The 21,670-nt window shown below is 40.2% G+C and overlaps 1 protein-coding gene across 1 annotated transcript in view; it reads right to left on the bottom strand.

Moving 5' to 3' along the window:
- Positions 1-3,165: 3,165 nt before the first annotated feature.
- The window catches only part of LOC105920222 (dynein heavy chain 9, axonemal), a 211,752-nt gene continuing 193,247 nt past the window's right edge, over positions 3,166-21,670 (bottom strand). The window contains exons 69-73 of the mRNA XM_036142589.1: positions 19,744-19,914; positions 12,820-13,002; positions 8,921-9,174; positions 8,705-8,840; positions 3,166-3,393 (exon numbers count right to left, since the gene is read on the bottom strand). Of these exons, the coding sequence (XP_035998482.1) occupies positions 3,166-3,393; positions 8,705-8,840; positions 8,921-9,174; positions 12,820-13,002; positions 19,744-19,914 (972 nt within the window). The remainder of the gene's footprint in view (positions 3,394-8,704; positions 8,841-8,920; positions 9,175-12,819; positions 13,003-19,743; positions 19,915-21,670) is intronic.

Genomic DNA, 21,670 nt, shown 5'->3' with positions numbered 1-21,670 from the left:
CGCTCAAATTGGACGCAGCACATGGAAATAAAGCTACAAGTCCAATCTGCAATGTCATGATAAAAGATTTTTATTTTCAAACCTCCTGACAGAGAGAACAAGAATTGAAATGTGTTCTGTGAGAGCTTAAATAAAAGATGATGACAGAAAAGAAATAATGTGGTAACTAATGCTTTTAGGTGAATGTCTACCCCCCTTTCCATAGCTTCCTGATATTCCCTAACCTGCTTACAAATTAAAAGGTGATTCATTAAAATATTGGTTGTTTAGTGTGGACAAGTATGCAACCAGTTTATGGGAACTTTTTTTATTTTCCCTCTCGCAGAAACTGGGAAAATTTCACATTAAAGGTGGAGACAGCTTTAAAATGAATCATCATGGTCTCATGCTTTGAGATTAAGAAATCCCAGAATATTAACAGGGCTGGTTTTATGGAAGAATATTGTTTATCTTAATAAAGGCAGGGTCCTGACTAAGGAGAGTGCCTGGAATGGATATCCAGAGTAATTGCTTATTTTCAGGTTGTGCTTTATAGATCTTTTTTATTGGATGTTTTAGCTCATGTCTTGGGACTCAGCTGAAAACCTTGCAGCTAGCTGAAGACAAACCCGCTGAGCAGAATTAATCCAGAAAATCAGTAGAATTTGTGCAGTATCTTACATTAGAAAACTAATGCCAGGCAGACAGCGCTTCACACAATGAAAGAGAGAATTGGAGCCGACTAGATATTGTAGATATTTAATCCATCAAGATGACGGCATATGGCAACATCCGCTTTCCTCTGCAACACACACACACCTGCTCTGCCCTCTGTTCAGATTGATCAGCCGAACTCATGATGCAGGTTGGCTGATTTCTGCAAAAAAAATCTTTTTGTAAGGCGGTTTCTACACATTTTACATTAAGATTTTCTTCAGTGTATTCAGACTCAAATTTGTTGATTTATGCTTCCTTTTGTTTTAGAAATTTTAACAAACTACATTTACCTTGTTGTGTTTTATGGATCTGTATGCTTTATAAATACTAATGAATCACAATGCTGAAGCATGGCCTCCAGGTCACAGTATTTTTTGCAACCAAACTAACTGAAATCAGTTGTATTTTGAACAATAATTAGGATTAATAAATCCAGAACTGGATTATATTTAAATAAACAGATTGGTTATATGCTGATTTGGTTTTCTTTAGGTTCTGATCCGCAGATTCTATGTTATTTATTTCTAGATACTCTTGCTCTGTGATTTCCACATTTTATGCCAGATTTAAAACTCCAAGAATATAGTCATTTATGAAGCCTAGGCGGAAATTTAACCGAAGAAACTGAATTACTTACATTCATCCAATCAGAGGCTCATACACCTCCGACACAAGCCAATCGGCTTTGAACCACACCTCCATGAAGCCCAATCAGCATGTAGAGTTCATCTTAAAAGGTCTTCAAATCCACGTCTCAGCCTGCTACCCAGCCAAGCACAAGCAGTGGCTGCGCAATGTCTGATTTGGACTCAGATGACCCGGATTCAACCCACCTCCATCCCTTCTCCACCATCGTAGCCAAGCTCCATCTGGCTTTCCCATGGTGCTCCTTCAACCTCGTCCCTATTAGAGTGTAATTCCTCCTGGACTCTTACTGCATTCCCTGTAACATCTTAATCGGTCCGGCAGAAGACCGCCATGTTGAGTCTGGTTCTGCCAGAGGTTTCTTCTCAAAGGGGAGTTTTTCCTCTCCACAGTCGCTTCATGCTTGCTCATCATGGACAGGTTCATGCAAACCTGTGTTTATCCAAGATGGACATCTATCTTTCTGGGTCCCTGAGTGAAGCACTAGTATCAGTTCACCCAGTCTACTGAATCTCACCAATACAACTCAAGCAGATTGTCTCGCCAACCAGCGTCTATGGACCGAACCAGCTTCGTCTATCCCCTTTCCACCACTGGTTTCAGGCCTGGGGGGGGGGGGAACATCCCTGTTCTATACACCTGCTTATGCATATTAAAGTATATTTCAGGGCTAATGTTTCCTGCTGAGGTCTGAGCGCCAAAGTCTTAAAATAATTGTATCAACAAAATTCTTCCAATTGTCTTTTTCGTTCTGTGTGAGTTTTTCCAGATTGAAATGCATCTAAAAATAATGCCTCAAAGAGCATCATGAAGGTTACGTTTTGTAGAGAGAAAAGGCAGATATTTCTTAGTTGTGATGCAGTTAATGAATCACATTTGTATCCTTTAGTGTTTGACCTGCCTGTCGCAGATATGAACCAATCAACCGGAAAATCTTCTAGAACCAAATTGATTTCTGGCTGATCGAATATTCTGTTTGTAAAGAAAATGATTTAGCTATTCCAGTGTTTGTTTGTTTTTTTCTAAATCAAATCTCATTAGGTACCACAGTTCCAGTATATAAACCTAAATTTAAGGACTCTTACAGGACCTCTTACAGGACCCTTATCTTTGATAAATTAAGTTCAGAAAGTCAAACACAAAGTTTTACATATTTTCCAAGACAAGTTATGAATCTGGAACAGAAGTTGTGCTTTTGATCACCATGGATGTACATGAACTAATAAAGGTAGACAGTTGTTGTCAGTTTAACAACTGCTTAACTTTAAAGCAGCACCACGTGAGTTTTGACCCAAGTATTAGCTTACTTTGAGATATATTAAATTATTTTTCACATCCATATACAGCACTTGGCATGTACCAAGGGCTGCCATTCTCAAAGACTCACCTATCTATCTTGAGAGGGTCAGATCCTTCAATGAACAGGTTATGTGACCTAGAGTGCTGCGCTAGATCACATAACCTTTACAAGTAACCTGATGATTCCTCAATCTGCTGATCCAAAGTGGTCTGCTATCAGATTCCAAAACACAGAGGAAGACTGTGGAATTTTGCAATGGTGCAGTGTTGCCATTGGCCTTCAGGGGCGCTAGACCTGGAAGTTACGGTGCTGCTTTAAAAATAAATAAATAAATAAATAAAAACAACTAATGCCAAGGATTCTCTTATCTTTTATTTTTTGGTTCTTAGTAAAATGAAATGTTTTCCTTTAAAAAAAACTGAATAATTTCTACTTTAAAACATTTTACATTCTCATTTTAAAATATTTGGTTCAAATAGATGTTTAATCTCCAGGCACCCTCAGTGTGTTGTCTCTAACAACGCCTAGATTTGCAGAAGCAACGCCACACCAGCTAAGGTCCACTTGGAAGGCTTTTCTTTGGTCTTCAGGTTAAAAGTCCACACATATGTGGGTCCCCTCTGACGGGTTTTATAGACGGGACACTGGTAGACATTTCTGTTTTCCTGTTTGTCCACTGGAATGGCCCTGATGAAGATAACCGGCATGGTCGGGGTAAGCTCTTTCAGCCGTGCATCGACGATCAAGCCAGTCTGAAACACAGGCAGAGGAAAAACAGAAGAGAGAAGATGTGAGGCAAGGATAAAAGGCTTTTAAAGCATAGACTAAAACACCTAGAAAGCTAGAAAAGGTTCTAAATGTTCCATGTACAGAGGAAGGCTCCTGGGTTGCACACAAATAATATGTCAGGGTCAGATCGGCTTATTTCTGATTCACTAATTTATCTTCAGCTGATGCCCAAAAACTATGCTTTTGATCTGGACTGGAATTTTTCCTAAACATTGGCTTTATTTGGCATAAACAAAGTTTTTCCTTCTTTGTAATCAAAAATGTCTCTTTCATATTTCACCCTTTTGCATTCTCTCAATGACTTTCCGAAAGAATTCATTGAGGACACAGATTTAGCTTGTAACTGAACATGATCCTGAACTTTAGGAAGATTATCATTTTTTATTTTCCAGTTCTTTTTCTTTTCTATTAATACTACTTACAAATCCTGGGAACATTTGTTAAGGATTTGTTTAATTTAATCTTTTTCATTAACTCAAGATCCCCAAATAATAATAATTTATGTGTAAACCTGTTGGAATTTGCTGCATTCTTAGAACTTTGATAATTTTGCTTAAAGCCAATGAAAGTGATTTCTTGGTTTTCTTTTTATGCATCAACCTGAGTTAAAAAAAAAGCATGAATGAGAATGAAGGAGTGCTAAAGTGACACATTTAGATCCAGTTAGAGAGTGACTTTATCACAGGGCTAGAAATAAAACCGGTAGATGAGAGATCAGTTAGCCTGACCATGAAGTCCAGCAGTACCATGCAAATGTATTTACATCCCTTGGTCATTCTCTCAGGTTGCATCCACAAACACTCTAATTTTTTGGGTCATTTTATTTGAAAGAATGACTATTGGGTGTTTACCGGTAATAATGGAGTAAAAATAAATATAAGGTTCTCAAGTGTTTTTAAAATGTAAAAGATATGGTGGCATTTATTTAGATTCAGCCTCCCAGTTTAACACTCGGTAGGACCCACTTTTTCTGCATTTTAACCTGCAGGATGGTTGATTTGGTCTGTATGAGCTATCCTCCACATCTGGAGACTAGACCTTTTGCCCATTTATCCCCCATTTAGAGTTGTTGTCCTTCTTCAAGGTGAACCTCAACCTTGGTCTCAGGTTTTGAGGCCTCTATCACGGTTTCTTCCATTACTGTGCTGCATTCCTTTCCATCCGTCTTCCCGCCGACTCTGACCTGCCTCCGTGTCTCCGCTGAAGAAACCCACCCCAAAGCATGATGCCGCCACAGCTATGTTTCATGGTAGTGATGGGCAGCCCAGGGTGATGTTGAGTTAGATTTGTGGATGCGCGCAACTGATAGATGACTTCTCAGCAGATTCTCCCTTGGCTGCTTGACTGCCCAGTCAGTTCAGGTGGACAGCCGTGTCTTGATGTGCCTCACTTTTTCCAGTTTTAACAGAAGGATATGGGAGGTGCTCTGTGATATATTCCAAGTATGGGATATTGTTTTTTTTTTTTAATTTTAAACCCCTCCACTTTATTATATCTAATCTGTCTGCTGTGTTCTTTGGTCTTCCCGATGCTGTTTGTTCACTAATGTTCTATAACAAATCTCTGACGCGTTCTAAGAACAGCTACATTTATACTTAGATGAAATGAAACACTGGTTATCAGTGATCTTACTTCTGAAGGAAATTAGTCGCAATGGATTTTGTAGAAGGCTATCAAAGAAAAGGGGGTTTAATACACATGCCTGTCAGATTTTTTGGATTTTTATAGGTACAAAAGTTTTTAAAAACCATTCATTATTTCCCGTCCGCTTCACAATGATGCATAACTTTGTTTTTGGTCGTTTGCATAAAACAGCAATAAAATACACAACAGAATATGAAAAAAAAGATAAAAAGGGCAGAAACGCTTTCACAAAACGCCGTAGACGTTTGACTAGACGCGATTTCTGACTGTGTGTTTCAGAACAGTGTCGTAGCACCCTGGAAAAGTGGTGAAAGTCGTGAGAGCTTGATTCAAAGTCAGACTGCCCCCCACAACATCCTCACTAAACACAGTGAGTCTGAGTGGTCTGTCTCATTAATTAATCCTTCCACACTTAGCGCCTGACAAACACAAGTTTCTCCATGAATGCGCTGTGACTTTTAGGAAGGAATATAAATCCTGATGACTTTGGTAAAGGCTCAGAGGACAAAGCTGTAATTGCCCCCCCCCCCCGCCGTTGCTCTCAAACTTTAAAGATGTGTTAAATACTGTACCCTAAACTTGATGTTTGTTTGGCTAAATGAAAGTCAGTCATTTGGGCTCCCTGTGATGCCCAGTAAAATTATTCAACGATGGTTTAACTAAACCATTGTTACAGAAACATGTATATGTACATATTTTGTAATGTTTTGATCTCGCAACACACTAAGAGAGCAAAGTCGTATGTATCACAGAGCTGAAGTATTCATGACCAATAAAGGTGTCCATTAACATAAATACATATTGTTCCACAGTGTAATGCCTGCACATCCTGTGCAAGGTGCAGTATTTCAGCTGTCTTTGATGCCGAACCCCCAATGAATGAAACGCATGGTTCATTAATATAGATGAGTAGGTTTATCATAAATCTTTGACTTTTATTGCTTCATAGAACTGTGTCCAGATGGAGTGCTGCTCACTCTGCTCGCCAGTGGCACAGAGCTGGCCTTGGGGCTGAGAGGAGGATGTGAGCAGAGGAAAGGAGAGGCGGAGTGGAGGACGTGTGAGCCGCCTGGCCTGTCTCTCCGCCTGTCTATTTGTGCGCGTCTCCAAGTTTAATGAAGGAAAAAAAAAAAGACTCCTCTAAAGTGTGATCTAAGTGTTCGAGTGCACACTCTGCACATTCCCTAATTAAGAAGTCTACAGGGATAGTCCTTGAAAGCTTGGTGCATATACAGTGGCTGAGTGTATGTAGATAGATAGAGTCCTGGGAAGCTGAGTAATGCACTGCACTCCTAGAGCTGAACACAAGCAGGATTTAAAGCAGAAAATGAAGCCACAACGGGAATGCTGAGCCACTCCTTTGGGCGCATGCGAAAGTTAATTTACTTGACTCTGTTTAAAGGTGCATTTTGAAGTTAACTCACCTTCTGTTCCCATGTCTCTGCTGCGTCATCAAAAGTACAGTACAGGTGCATATACCGCAGTATAATTTGTGCCTTTCACAGTCAGTGCAAAGAAAGTAGACCCTATTTCAATTCTATAGTTTTAGGTATGAGGAAGTAACTGGGATCTTGTTTTTACCAGGTTTACCATGGGAAGTTATTTCAATGTAACCTGCAAAAAGACACATAGCCGATTCCAAGCAGTCATTATTTATTAAATGATAGTGACACAAAAAAGGAAATTCTATACAAAAATCTAACCGCAGATCATGATACAACAGCTTGCTAAACAACCTTGATCATTAATAACTCTTAGGAATCCATGTCTGCCTGACGATATCTGTCTCTCACACCAGTGTAGGAGTTCTGGCCCACTCCTTCTCACAAGTGTCTCCAGTTCATTGAGTTTCATAAGGCTGAGGTCTAGCTGGCTAACTCCAACACATTGATCATTTTCTCAAATGTTCTGTTGTAGATTAGGAGCTGTGTTTGGGATTATTCGCCTGTTGATGACTGAGTTTGGACCAAGCTTTAGCTGTCTTAAAATATGACTATCAGATATTTGTATGTTTTGTTGGTAGTTGACTCAATTACAGCAAGGATCCCAAGTTTTATGCCATGAAACAAACTCAGATTTACCACCTATCACCAAGCTTTACAGTTGACATGAGTGATTTTTTTTTTTTTTTTTTGCTTTTATCCTGTCATTGGTTTTCTACAAATCTGGTGCTGAGCACATTATCAATCTGTGACTGCTCCGTTAGAATCTGTTTGGGAAAGGAAGCAATTTCAGCAGAGCTTTCTGCACTGATTGGGCGAAGTGACACCTAGTGCCTACCTACTGAAGGTTGGTTTTAGCCAATCATGGTATCAAATTAAAATGTGTCATGAATGGGGGAGTGTTGAACCTGAACACACAGAGCTTCATTTAACAGCTTTTATTGAAAGGTTTGGATCGTGGAGAAGTCGACCAGGAGACAGTACCAGACTGAGCCAGGTGGAGTGTGATGACAGGAGCCAGCAGACAATAAGGAGCTGGAGCAGGATGATGGAGAGGGCAGGAGCAGGTGGACGTGCAGGAACTGGACAGCTGCGGGTGCTGTGCTGTGGAGCCAAGTGTATGGTAGGAGCCAGGAAACCTCCAAGGGCGACGAGGAGGTCGCTGGGATCCAGGAAGAGCAAGGCAGAGAGAGTTCTTGGAGCGCAGGAGTAGCAGCAGAACCAGCAGCACAGCAGAGAGGATACTTTCAGGCGGCAGACGGGCGTAGATGTATGAAACTCTGACAGGCAGACGTAGGAAAAGCTCTGACTGGCAGACATGGGAAGCTCTGACTGGCAGACGAGGTTTGGGTGAAGACAACCGGCGGGGAAGAGCTGACTGAGGGGAGTTTATATAGGTGAGTTGACAGGTGGAATCAGTTCCCTTTGATTACTGATGGCAGGTGGAGGTGATTAGAGTGGAGTGGAACTGGGCTGAGTGAATGCTGGAAGGATCTGGAATTGTCCAAGGTGAGACGGCAAAAACTGAACCCTGACAGTAAGCAGCAGGCGTTATGAGTAACCACAACAAGGTAAGCTAGTGAAGGCAATTTTTGCTTTTCTACAATCAAACGCTATGCATGTGTTTATGTTGGTTCGGCTGCGGGCTTAGCCGCTCTTGCTTTCGTCAGACCGGTATGTCCCGCCTTAAACCTTAAATCAATACTGCAACGTGATTGGCCTGAACCATTCCTGGTTCGGACACAAACGTTTGAAGTTGTAGTGGTACAAGATGGATTTTTATGTGTTTGTGAATGCACAAATACTGGGAGAATTCATCTCAAGAATTCACCTGTCGAGGAGAGGTTATGTTGATTAATTTCACTACAACTTTATTAACCTAAATAAAGCTGCCATTAGGGTTAGGGTTAAATGTTTAGCTAGTATGCAAATTAACTTGCCAACAAGCAGAAGTGTACTACAAAGGAAAAAAAAACTGGACCTTGTAAACCTATGATAAATTCCTGTGCTGCTGAGACTGTATCGCAAGAGTCATACACTGATAAAGAAGAAACCAAAAATAAGTTTACTTGGTAAACAATGACTGCTGTTCCTTTTTAAAATATAAACCTTTTATGAGGATTAGTTGTCAAGTTCTAGAAAAAGAAATTGTGAGAAAAAGTTCTTGAGGCGATCTGCTGGACTGTACCTGTGGGTCCCACCGCGCTCCCTCCATGAACAGTCCATGTATGTACGCCCCTTCGCGAGGAGGAGAGCTGAAATCCTCTCGGCTTTTCTTTGTGACGTCACACTGCAGGCCCATGCTGTCGAGAGGCCACTCATTCCTATCAAAAATGTAACAAATACCAGTTATTGTGTTAAAGCTAATGTTTTTTAACACGCTGCTGATGCAAACCAAACCTACCTTCTGGCCATGGTCTGCATGATAGCTGTTAAGAAAGACTGGGGGTTGAAGAAGCCAGCCAGCCACACTGCAGAGGGTAAGATGAAGTCCGAAGACCAGGCTTCAAGCTCCTTGATCCGGGCCAGGAGGTCGGTAAACCACAGAGCCAAACTCGACATGGAGGGATATGCTCGTTTGCTCCAACTGTCTGGGACTACGTCCAGGAAGATAGCATTCTGTAGATTCTCCATTTCACTGGTCATGGTTAGCTCTCCCTGATTGAACATCAAAAGATAGAGATGAGTTAAAACCTTTCAGTGTTCAGCAAAGTTGCATTTGCTCTGAGCTATACAGCTGTGTACAAATTACTGAAATGTTCGGGCTTTACAATCTCAATACTTAATTGTCCTCTTAGTTTACAGCTTTACGTGAAATACCGGCACATCATACATGGGAGTAGGAGTCAGAGCTCAACAGTAGGTCCTCTATAGGTTGTGTGTTCAGTCCGATGTTGTTCACATGGTGAACACGTGACTGTGCGTCCACACAAAAGGAAAACTGGATCAATAAGAGTGTGGATGACATCACAGCAGTAGGACTGATTCATGGAAAATAATTGTCAATTCCCAGAGAGCAGGCAAAAATACCTAGCCTGGCCTGGTGCAGAGAAAACCGCCTGGTGATCAGCACAAATAAAAACAAGTCAGATGCTCATTGACTTCTGAATATCGTGACCTGAGCATACATTCCTGCAGTAGAGAAAGAGAATAGCTTTAAGTTCCTCTGAGTCTATATCCTGGATTACTTCGCCTAGTTGAGGAATACCACTGGGATCTTGAAACAAGCAAACAGGAGGACCATACAGAGGGGAGCTGAGAAAGTCACTGAAGTGTCCCTATCCACTGTCAAGGATCTGTTTAAGGGCTTTTGCAGGAACAGGACTCTGGACATTGTCAGGAACACCTCACACCTTCGCCATGAACATTTTGAACTAGTGCCATCGGACAATGGTGCCACAATTGAAAGCAAAACTGCCAGACTGCTACCCAACTTTCTGCCTCAAGTTGTTAAAACGCTGGCATGCTGGTAACAAAATTAACTTTACATTACTGCACTTAAATATACTGTATATTTGATCTGTTTTGTGTTTTTATCTATTTGAGTTTTCTACTACCTATTTCACAATTTTTACTACACAAGTTTATAGATCTCAAAGAAACGCTGTCCCATTGAGCTGTATGTCATTTGGTATAGACTGATGTAACCATAAAAAGGTTTAATTTTAATACTCACTAGTCTTCAGTTTGTTTTGTCATTGCCACTGCCTGACCCTAAAAATCAGTTTTACTTATATGTAACGTAGATATCGCGGGACATATGAAAAAGGGACTTTTTTGGCCCTTAAATACATTTTGTTGTGTACTTGGACTCTCTACAGGGGGCAAAAAATCTGAATTCAGTCTGTCCAGGTGTTGCATTGATATTTTGTTTGGTTACATTTCTGAACAATGATGTCATATTATTTGTTGCAGAACTGCAAAACAAAGTCATGGACTTCTGGCTAACCAATTTTGCAAATCTGCCATTTTTCTGTTTTTTTGCCTCAATTCTGCAGTCCAAGCTGAAGTGGATAAATAAAATTTGCAGTTGTTGGGGGTATTACCCCAAACAATTAATTACACCGTCCTCCAGCATTCACTGGTTTATTTGCTCAGAAAGTTCAATTCGTTTGGGGAGGTGTGGATGTGCTATCAAACTCTGATGTGGACCAAAAAAGTGCACTCAGATCCGCCTCAAAACCTGAGCCTCGGGTCGGTTGAACTGACTAGAGAGCGGATGACAGGGCAGGGCAGTCTGGGTAAATACCATTGCAAGTGAGCAATGATACTAATGAAGTAAGTCATATTTTGTATATGCCATGCTTGACGTCTGTGTAAGTGTGACATCGCCTTAATGAAATTGTATGCGCCCCTACTTTCACGCTGCCGCCTCATAGGGAGCCGTCTCATCCATCTTGTGTAAAATACAACAATATCCATGGTCCTCTACTTTGCCCCATAAGGAATACACTTATGCTGAGCCCACTGTTGTGCTTGTCTGGCAGACTTGCCAAAGACAGCATAGCGATAACACGACTAAAATCTGTAGCCAATCCATTTTGTTTACACTTTCGCAGTAAAGGAAGTTGTGCTGCGTTGCTGACCAACCTCCTTCCTTCTGTGTTTCTTGGTGCAGCACCACCACAGGCGAGGGGTTGAACATGTTGGTCAAAGGCTTTGGTTGATTGCAGCGTGAAAGCAAACCGCACCAGCCGATAATTAGCAATAGATCCAAGTCTACCGGACTATGCGGTCTAAAAAACGACCTAACAAGGAATTCAAAACAAACCATCACAGTTCCACTCTACATAGACCGCAACTGACCGATTTTCATGTGAAAAGGAAGGATCTAAAAGCATGACGTGTTCCCTATTTAAAAAAAGAGCAAACGACACATAGCTGTGAGACTGGTATGATGCGGTGGAGAAAACAAGTCTTTTGATTGCAGTTAGTCACAAACCGTAGCACTGCTGTCATTCCGGTTCACATTGTTTGCTGGGTTGCGATGAAAAGGCCGGCTGTTGTCATGTGAAAAATCTCATTTGCAATTTCGCTCTTCTGCTCTTTCTGTTTGACAAATATCTGTTTCAAGTATCTGTAGGATGGATGTTCTCAGTAATAACAGAAACCGGTTCTGTTGTACTCAAAGCTTCTTTGACAAGTGACTGTTACTGACCCTGTTCTCTGCTACTGGAAGCAACTGGCAGTTCACTATCTGACTGACTTCTTACTCTGTGCTCAAAAGAGTTGAGGATAAAAAAAAATAAGGTTGTGTGACATAAGATCCTCAAGATAAGATGGCTATAAAGAAAAAATATCATACAATTTATGATACTCTGAAATAAAGCTAATTTATGTGACTTCAAGAGGGTGTTAGGACGTCAATATATCTCCTATGATCCTCTCACCTTCCGGCAACGCTGAAAATCCTGACCAGGTATGACCTTCCAATTGAAACAATATGTAACTGTGAAACAGCGTCAAGGCCAACACTCTGATAGCTCCTACTTATTCCACCATGCAGGCAAAACATGATTCCATTTTCTGCTACAATAGTCGACACGACTTTTAAATCACTGAAGCAGTTTATTGAAGCTTGTAGAGCCGGGAGATCGAAGACTCATAACTCCTGAAAAACACGTTGACACATTTCCCCCCCCCCTCTTACTCTTTCTGCTCGGTGTTAACAGATGAGTCAGCCATGTATGACACAGATGTCTCACTGGTTTTTGTTCATCTGAAGCCACGTATCTAAGACTCTACATTGCCTTCTAACAGTCCTTATGTGTCCAACTTTACACTTTAATGTGTGCAATTGGAAATTTATTTGACAAACGCAGTGCATAAAGGTAAGGTGGTATGCACTGGATGCAGGATTTTTCCAAGTGTTTTGCAAATAAAAATAATTGACAGGGGGAATTGCATTTGTTTGCAGAACCTTCCGGGTAGCTCTGGCTATATTCTTGAAATAATTTCCCTTCTATTTTTGTAGGCCTTCTTCTCTATCCATCTTCCTTTGAACTCCTCCCATCCTCCTCTTTGCTGTTGAAGATCCTCCACCTGAGCGGCAGATCTGTGCTGCTCCTGCAGAGTAAACATTGGTCTCTTGGCAGCTTTTCTGATTGATGCTCTCCTTGCCCAGCCTGTGCACTGCATAGACTCCAATTTAAGTCTTTTTAGATGCAGAGAAGTCTGGAAATAATGCCCAGCCTCCTGTTTTACTGACTTAATGCATGAAGAGTGCAGAGCTGGTAAATGAAAATATGAGTTTCTATACCACCCACCTTTATACATCCTCTGATGAGAAAAAAAAATTTGTACCTTTAGTCCGAGGTTTAGGGCACTGAGGGAGCGCCTGATCTCCTGTGTGAGGACGTTCATTCGCTCACACTCCTGTAGGGCCACCACTTGGTATGGAGTCCTCTCCTCTGCCTTCCCTAAAAGCTCTGCCATGTCAAATTGTTCTGGAAGCCTCTCCAAGATGTCCTCCAGGACGGCACGCACCTGATCAGGGGGTTGGGAAAGGAAACAAAAGGGAGGAGAATCCCTGCTTAAGAATGTGACAATTGGCTCATCCGAGTCAGATAAACTCATACTTGCCAGCACAGGCAGCCTGAAAGTTAGTTTCAGACAGACAATGCCATAAATATGCATGAGGATGTGTTCTGCAGTGCCGTCTCTTTTTTTTTTTTCTCCAACAAATTTCAATTTCTACAGTCTAATCTCTCCACAAAATCGATGTTCACGTCATATTTCTGTGGGTAAGTGAGGAAAGGTAATGTCTTCGTCAACAGTTTCTCAGAACAAGCAGCGTGAGCGATCAATCAGTGGATTAGATGCTGAACAAAGGATATGAGGTCATCATATTTATTGGATTTTTTTTGTTCAAATGGCTGGTTTTGGGTCTGGCAGCCAGTAAGCTCTCTGAATACAGAGTGAGGCTCATTGATACTCTCTGCATGGCTGTTTGTCAAGACAGGAGTTCTCAGTCTTGTCTGCGAGAAAGGTCACATCATAACACATCGACGGATGGATACACACCAGGGCTCTGCAGAACATTCAGTGGTAAAATGTTTGATCCAACCGGGCCATGTGACGAAGTGAGCCAATAACTCAGCCGGTTCAGTATATCAGTCTTTGGATGAACACAAAGCATCATGGTAGCAAATAATCAGCTTAAAACATGCCACACCGAGAGTACCTTTTGCATGCTTCTTCTTGTCTTATCTCATTTAAAAATAGGAACAAAATCCAATTGAAGCATGCAAATAAGTTTAACACCAACAAAGAATTATTTGCATAGATGAAACATATCCACATAAGGTTAAATACACTGCTTCATAAATATCAATATGGAAGGGAAATGGACAGAATGAAAAATATCAGGTAAATAAACTGACATCAGAATATAATAAATCAAAAAGGACATGCCATAATAAGCTGTGTTGCATTTGTACTCTAAAATATATGAATGTTGAAAAGAAAAATGGATCAATATATGAAGGAACATTAGATGCAGTCCAACCTCAAAACCAAAATGGCTGCAAGGTATATAAAACATAGTGACGGCCAGAGAAACTGCTTGTTCTTCTTATAGCTGGTGTCTAATTTAACCAGTTATGCATTTAGTATGGTACAACATCTATTTGTGAACGTGTAGCTCTATGTTTTGTTGAACATAATACGGAAAAATGCATCATAAGGAGCTATAATATTGCAAGCAGTGGACAGCTGAGCAAAGCAACTGGCAAATTCCAAGGTAAGGTAAGTTTATAAGTACAATCTACGCATATAAAAGGTATAATTCAAAGGGATTTACAGAAAAAAAACACATTTAGAGAACAAAATATAAAAAGACAAGAAACACAGTAAGATCGCATCATCAGGTAGGGTATGCGACATGCAAAACTGCTCAAATTAGCTCAGGCCTTTACAGGTTAAATACTGTGCATAACAAGGTTTCAGTCCTTATTTATTGGGAGCCAACACATAGCATACAACTTAGGCCTTCGGGGAGCCGGTTTCATACCTGAGAGGCAGAAAACATTCACAACCCTTGAACTTTCTTGTATTTGCTCAAGTCAGAATGCCATAATTCAATATATTTTGTTGGGATTTTACCAGAGAGACCAACACATTACCGTGCATAATTGTTGAGTGGGCTTACAAAAGAAGAATCTGAAAAGTGTGGAGTGCAGACACTTAACTAAAATCTACTCCAACCAGTTTGCCTTCAAAATACCGCAAAAAGCATTATAGGAAGCTAATGAACCCTGAGTGATGCGGTTTTGAATGCTTATGATAAAGTTGATCTATGACTAAAGTCTGATATGGAGTGAAACAGAATGGCTCAGAGGAATCATCATTCACCACTACCATTTATGCTGCCAATTTCCCTCATTTCTAAAATGAGTGTACGCATGAGTCAGAGTTTTCTTTTCTTTTTTTTTTTTAAATAGATCACAACTTTTACGTGGAACGTGACATATGTACATTTTAGCTCCCATTTGTGTGTATGCAAGCTTTCTCTAATCTCTGGACCAACTTTTTTTCCTTCTGAACCTGCATTGCCCACCTCTGCTGAAAATACAAGCAACAATTTTTCTACGAGCTGTTTTGATAGTGAACCGTTAAGTCTCGCAATGAAACGTAAGCTGATTCAGTAACAAACATAATGTGGCTCTAAAGATTTGGATTTGAGTCCATAAACACATACAGGTTTATGGTATGCTCGGCAAAAAAAGTTAGCAAGTATGCTGATTCATATGCTCACCTTGAAGATGTTTATTAGAAAGCTATAATGTGCGGTTTATGAACAGCTTTAGTCTTAAAGAGCTCATTAGGGCCCCTCAGAGTCATGTATTTTGCATTTAGGACTTCCCTTTTGAACAGACGTAAACTAAAACAGCAATTTTAAACAATTTCTTTTCCGAAATCCTGTGTTAGATGGGGTCGTTATTGTGGTCCGCAGCGAATGCTAAAAAAAATATGCTTTTGTCATTACTGCTTACATGAACACAGCAAGTGTGTAGGAATTAAAAGCAGTGGGATTTTGGTGGAATGCGTATGTATAATATAAGCAACATAACAGCATCTATCTGGTGAAAATGCTGTCTTAATAGCGTCGCCCAAGCTTACTGCTCCATGGGGATGTTGATGACAGATTTGATATAAGTGACATTTCAAGACACCATGTCTGAAAAAAATGTTATGAAGGAAAAGACATACATATCCATTATTAGCTTTAGATTTAAGTCTAACCCATAATTATACTGACACTGAGTGTTAACAGCTGAAAATGCTGTTGCTGTACATGATTTACGTTCCCTCTTCATGTAGATGATTGCCATTTATTATGGGATTTTAATGGCTGATTTAAATCATTCATTTTTTTTTTTCATTTTAAACGGCTTCAATTATAAAAAGATAAAAACTAGGTGCACAAGTTTGAAGCAATTGTCGATGTTCTCTTTTCCACCTGATATTTTCAGATGTTCTGTTGATGTTTCTAGAATGTCTGTGGACTTGACAAGATCAAGGCCGGTTCACTTCTTGCCAGTGATCGTGATTGGCCACTGCAGGTTGTTTCACTTTGTGGCAAAAAAAACACATTTTAAGTTGCTGATGGAATTACCTGATACTTAAAACAATCTGAAAGTTCAAGGGACTTCATAACTTCTAAGATGGAAAAACTGATGATTTACAGAAGCTGGGAAAGTCTTTTGGAGCAGTTTAAAACAAATGCATATGAGTGCAAATCATATGGATGTGTCACTACTTTGCAAGTTCTGAAAAAGAACCCAAATCATGACCCAAAGATGATGAAAAAAAAAGTTAGAATGTACAGGAACAACTCGTAAGCCATCAACGTTTAGGCCTCAGGGACTACTGGGACACCAGTGTCACTGTACAGAATACCATCTTAGGAAATAAATCTGAAGTGAGGCTTTCAGACCAAAGATCAGTGAACATACTGTTAAGCATGGGGATGGTAGCATCATGCTGTGGGGCTGTTTATAGTACCAGCATTACTGGTACAAATTGAAAGAATGCAAACCTACCTTTAGTTTATCACTTCCTTTTTAACCCAGGTCGGTATATTTTATTTTGTTTAGGGTAATAGGAACATCTAGACTAAGCATTTTTTCTCCCATGTTCTATGTTCATTTAATATCCTATCAGGTAACGCTTTATATTAAGGTCCTTGTAATAATTAGTTAATAGGTAATAAAGCGTTACCGTTTTTCTTCAATCTTCTATTGATAAAACTTAAATTTCCTGAAGTCCAATGATCTGCTGTGTCTCGGCACAGTTGAGCATGACTCGTCCAAAATGCTTAAATTATTAAAAAAAATGTCTGAAATGCCCCATTCTCATTTTGCAAAATGTCCACCCGTGGTCTCTGTGGATCCATGGGTGGACTTTTATCGCCATATCACACCCTCTAGCCGGGAAGCCAGCTCATTCCTAACATAACTTGAAAAGAGGCTTAGCGGTGGGTTGACTTCAACCCTCCATGCCATCTTGGTCCCTTCAGGAAAGACAGAAACACGGTACATATAAATTTAAGTCCTGGCTGCAAGTGTTCTGTGAAAATGGCCTGATGATAGTAGAGGGGGAGGGACAGTCATTACGTCTACAGGAAATACACAGGTGGACGTCAATGTCGCATATTTTTCTGTCAATCCAGAACAGGTTTTGTGATCATGAACTTGTGGCTTAAACTGGAGTCATAATGTTTTACGTGTTGACATTGAAAAAAGGTGTTTTACCTGCATCTTTAAATTAGAAAATGAAAAGGATTTTGTGGAACATAAAGTCCTGTTAGGTCATTGCTGTATGTGTAGGGTATGTGTGCTGGATCGAAGGGTTGTAGAATTCACAATGTTCTACTTAATCAGGTATGGGGTGGGGGGGGGGGGGTGCTACAGAGAATTCCAGGTGTCAGAAAAGCCATAGAGAACAGAGAAGATGTGCAAGGGAGCACTAATAGGAATGCTTTTTTTCCGAGTTCTTGATTCCATTTAATTTGAAAAAGATGTACCATTATTCATCATATATATTTTTCGTGACAAATTATAAAAGGCCGTGATGTTCAGCTATTATGCAAACATATGTCAACATCAGATCTGTGATCATTTTTCTTTTAAAAAGCAAAATAACTGACTGGATGCCCTCCGTTAGTTGTGATTCTATGTAAAGCATCTGGAAGGACTGGACACCTCAGCTCCACCTCTTGCAGCTGTGAATCTAAATTTGAGAAGGCATTTCAAAGAACTGTGATCAAGCTGTTTGAAAACTAAATAACCATCCTAGCAAGAAAGTACGCTTTATAAAATCTCCAGAAATTCACAGGAGCAAAATATTATTTTACAACTTACAACAGTAGACATAAATGACTTCACCAAAGTGAACAGCCAGACTACCAAGGCTCTACTTTGTTAATATTAACAAAATGACGCTTTCTTTATGAAGCCTCGGTGAAAGACCACGGTCGCTGTGACAGAGTATTTATTTTAACTTTTACACTCAAATAAGCTTCATTTCAGGGTGAATTGAACCAGAAAACACACCAGAAAATGTCTTCACTACAATTCTCCCTTTGCGCTTTCCAAAGCCCAAAACAGTTGGTCTGAAAATTAGTTTCAAATTCATTGCGCAGGAAACTGAGAAAATGTCACCTTCTGTCATCATATATTTCAGATTCGGTGCTCCGGGGGTTTAGTAAGACAGCTTCACACAAGGCTGACAGATTGTTGGAGGTTATCGTCTTTAAATGAGGGCTACCCTTATAACTCTCTCTTTCATTCAAGATGCTCAAATATTATTTCTTGAAATGATGCAGAGCAGGGAGATACACCCGACGGGAACCCGAATGTTACTTCTCTAAGGAAACATGAAGGTGTTTTATTGTAGTTTCATTTTTAATTGGAAATAAATTATGACTTAAGCGATACAATAATTTATCAACAGTGATCTATTTTTTTTTTTTAGAAATGTAAATGTACAATGTGTGATAACCTGCAGGTCTGACAAATTATCATACAATTAAAGCAATAGTAATTATTACCATTGCTGCCATGTTTTAAGTATTTGAATATTACTACTAATAATAATACTGCTAGTGATATCACTTATTATTATTTCTAATCTGTGACCTGCTCCTTAGTGTACGTATATGTTAATTGCACCCGCTGTCATTTCTATACACTGGCTCTCAAAAGTGTACACACCCCTAGAAGTAAGAAAGGAATGACAGGAATCATTGGAAAAAGGAAAGACAGGCTAAAAGAAGAAAGGAGAAGGATTATAACCATTATTTATAACCATTATAACATTTGGTAGGGAATGATGTCTATAGACATACAGTATGATGCCATCCTCCCATTTTCTTTCCCAATACTTATCCAGCATTAGGTACAGTTTTAATAAACCAAAGTTATGATTTTTATAAACAAAAGATGTGCAAATTCTCACATAAAGAAGGAAAAGGAGTTTACAAAAGTCATCCCTAGTTTGCTGCCTCACATGCAAAGAGCTCTCAATAAACAAGACAAGGACAGTAGCTAATCCAATTAAATGGCAAAAGTGTCCTAAAACTGTAACCTCGCCTGCAAACTGAATTATCGCGGTATTTGTGCGTTCACAAACGCACAAGAATCCATCTTGTGCCGCTCCGGCTTGTGTCCCGAACCAAAAACGGTTCGGCCCAATCACGTTGCAGTATCATGGTTTAAGGCGGGACATATGTGTGGGTGAAAGCAAGGACCGACGAGCCCACAGCCGGACCAACATACAAATGTTTGATGATTTTATCTTTGAAAGAAGAACAGTTCCTTGACTAGCTTAGGTTGTTGTAGTTTCTCATGGTGCCTGCTGCTTACGTTTTAATTTGATACCGTGATTGGCTAAAACGAAGCTTTGGTAAGCGGGCACTAGGTGTTGCTTCACCCAATCAGCTCGGAGAGTTCTGCTGAATGTCCCTCCTTTCCACAAACGGATTCAGTGGGAGCAGTCCCAGATGAATAATGTGGAAAACGCAGAGTGCTACACATCATCAATCTGGCTGGCCAGTTACTAAAACTGTGGCTCATACAGTAACTGTGCAAATAAAATTACAAAGCAGGCAAGAAAAAATCCATCGTCCACTTTGCAACATGCTTCAAAAAAGAATCAGTGTGGTTGGCAGATGAGTTTTTTTTTCTCTAATTACTGCATTAGACTGATTTACATGAGTGACTTTACCTTCTCCTCTCTTGTCATTCCTCTTCCCTCACCAACTCCTCCATCTCTGGGCTGCATTTCCAGCACCGTGCGGAAAAGCTTCTCCGACGTCTGCGTGAGGACACCGATCTCTGCGTTGGGATGAAGGCCATACAGGTATGGAGATTCTGCAGGTAGGGTGTCATCAATGTACTGAAGGAGAAATGACATTCAGCTGGTCAGAAATTAAACTCATGGTCTTCTTCTTTTGGCATTTTTTTTTTTTTTTTTTTTTTTTTTTTTTAGACTTTACTAAGATACACATTGCAGTGCAAACAGTCACCAAAAAGCTTTTACCCTTACAGATTTCTTCTGTTTTTGCTTCTTTGTCAAACTTTGACTCTTAGGCATAAGGGAATTTGCTCTCACGGAGAGATTTTAAAATTGGTAGCTGAGCTTCAAACCCGCGTCATGTGCGAGACCCCACACATGACGCTAAAATTATCGTAGACATAACAGGTTTGCTCGTACCGTGTGTGGTGCCCAGTCAATCCACCAGCACAACACACCACACACAAACCGATTTCACTTGGGAACATTCAGATGTCAGACGGGAAATCTCACAAAACCTCTCGAGATCAAACGTGAAATTAGAGCAAACAAACATGGCAGACAAGGAAGAGCAATGGCATTAAGTTTGTGGACTAATTTGAACAGAGAAAAAAAAAAAGTTACAAAAAGAAAAGCCGTTGGTTAAAAGAGTTGGAGACAGAGTGAACAAGGGCTTCACATTGGCTACACTACGATATAGGGGTGAGTTTTTTTTGTTTGTTTTTTGTCCGGGTTCCCCTCACCTTGCTTCCTGATTGGCTACACGTCACATTTAACAGACGGCATGCTCGTTTGTCCTCGGGGAATAACACACACGCAAAGAATATCGGGCCAAGACAACCCAACATGTTGAATTTTCCTGATTTGAGGTCCAACTTCCTTCTGAGTGCAATAGATTAATCTTAACACGCCACACATGGCAGGAGTATCTCATAAGATTATCTCATGAGCCATCACAATAATCTAGACATGTCAGAAGAGGAAGGGCAAAAATTCAGGCTAATTATCCTACCATGTAAAAAAAAAAAATATGATTGCCCTTGTTACATCATCAGCGTTGTTTGGTAATACCCCCTAGCCCAATACTAAGCTGATTACTACCAGACCCTTGGAATCAAGAAATGTCTTAATGGAACCAGTATGACAACATTAAGTAGGCTAAAAGAGCTAAAAAAAATCTCTTAAAAGGCAACATCCCAAGCCATGAGCTGAATAAACTCAACAACAGCAGAGAAACAATGTGTCCAGCTACATCTGGCATTAAACTCGTAGCTTTGCAGGAAAAGAACATTCAGGAAATTTCATGCTGGTAAGTCATTTCAGTTCAATACAGTTTTTATTTCTATAGAGGCAATTTATGACGCATGTCTCAATGCACTTTAGAAGAAAAAAAAAATAGTGCAGTGTGAATGCCCGGCACTGCTTTGCTCCATCAAGGCCTGGAGGACTTACAGTAGTTGATAGTCTTAGGAGTTCGGCTTTCCAGCAGAAAATCATCAGGGAGGGTGTCAGGCCATAAATGTGTGATCTAAACCTCAACCACTCTTGAGATAACCAGCAGGACCGTGATCCGAAGCACACCAGCCGGCTGACCTCTGAATCGCTAAAGGAAATAACAAAATGGGCTACTTGAGTGACCTTCTCAAAGCCAGGACTTAAATTCTGACTGAGGTATTCCGGCATCACCGTTCATGCCAGAACACCCTTGAGTTCTGCTGAATTAGTCCATTTATTGATTGTTCATTCCTTACATTTTACTCTGCATAACGATGTGTCAGCCACATTTATTTATTTAATCATGCACGGTTGCCTGTTTACCCTCATTTGTTACTGTTCATAGCTTTCTCTGCAGTTGAAT

This window comes from Fundulus heteroclitus, chromosome 10 (genome assembly GCF_011125445.2).
Source record: "Fundulus heteroclitus isolate FHET01 chromosome 10, MU-UCD_Fhet_4.1, whole genome shotgun sequence".
Lineage (NCBI taxonomy): Eukaryota > Metazoa > Chordata > Actinopteri > Cyprinodontiformes > Fundulidae > Fundulus > Fundulus heteroclitus.
The sequence above is the reverse complement of the archived record's forward strand: the minus strand, read 5'-3'. Positions and strand labels throughout refer to the sequence as shown.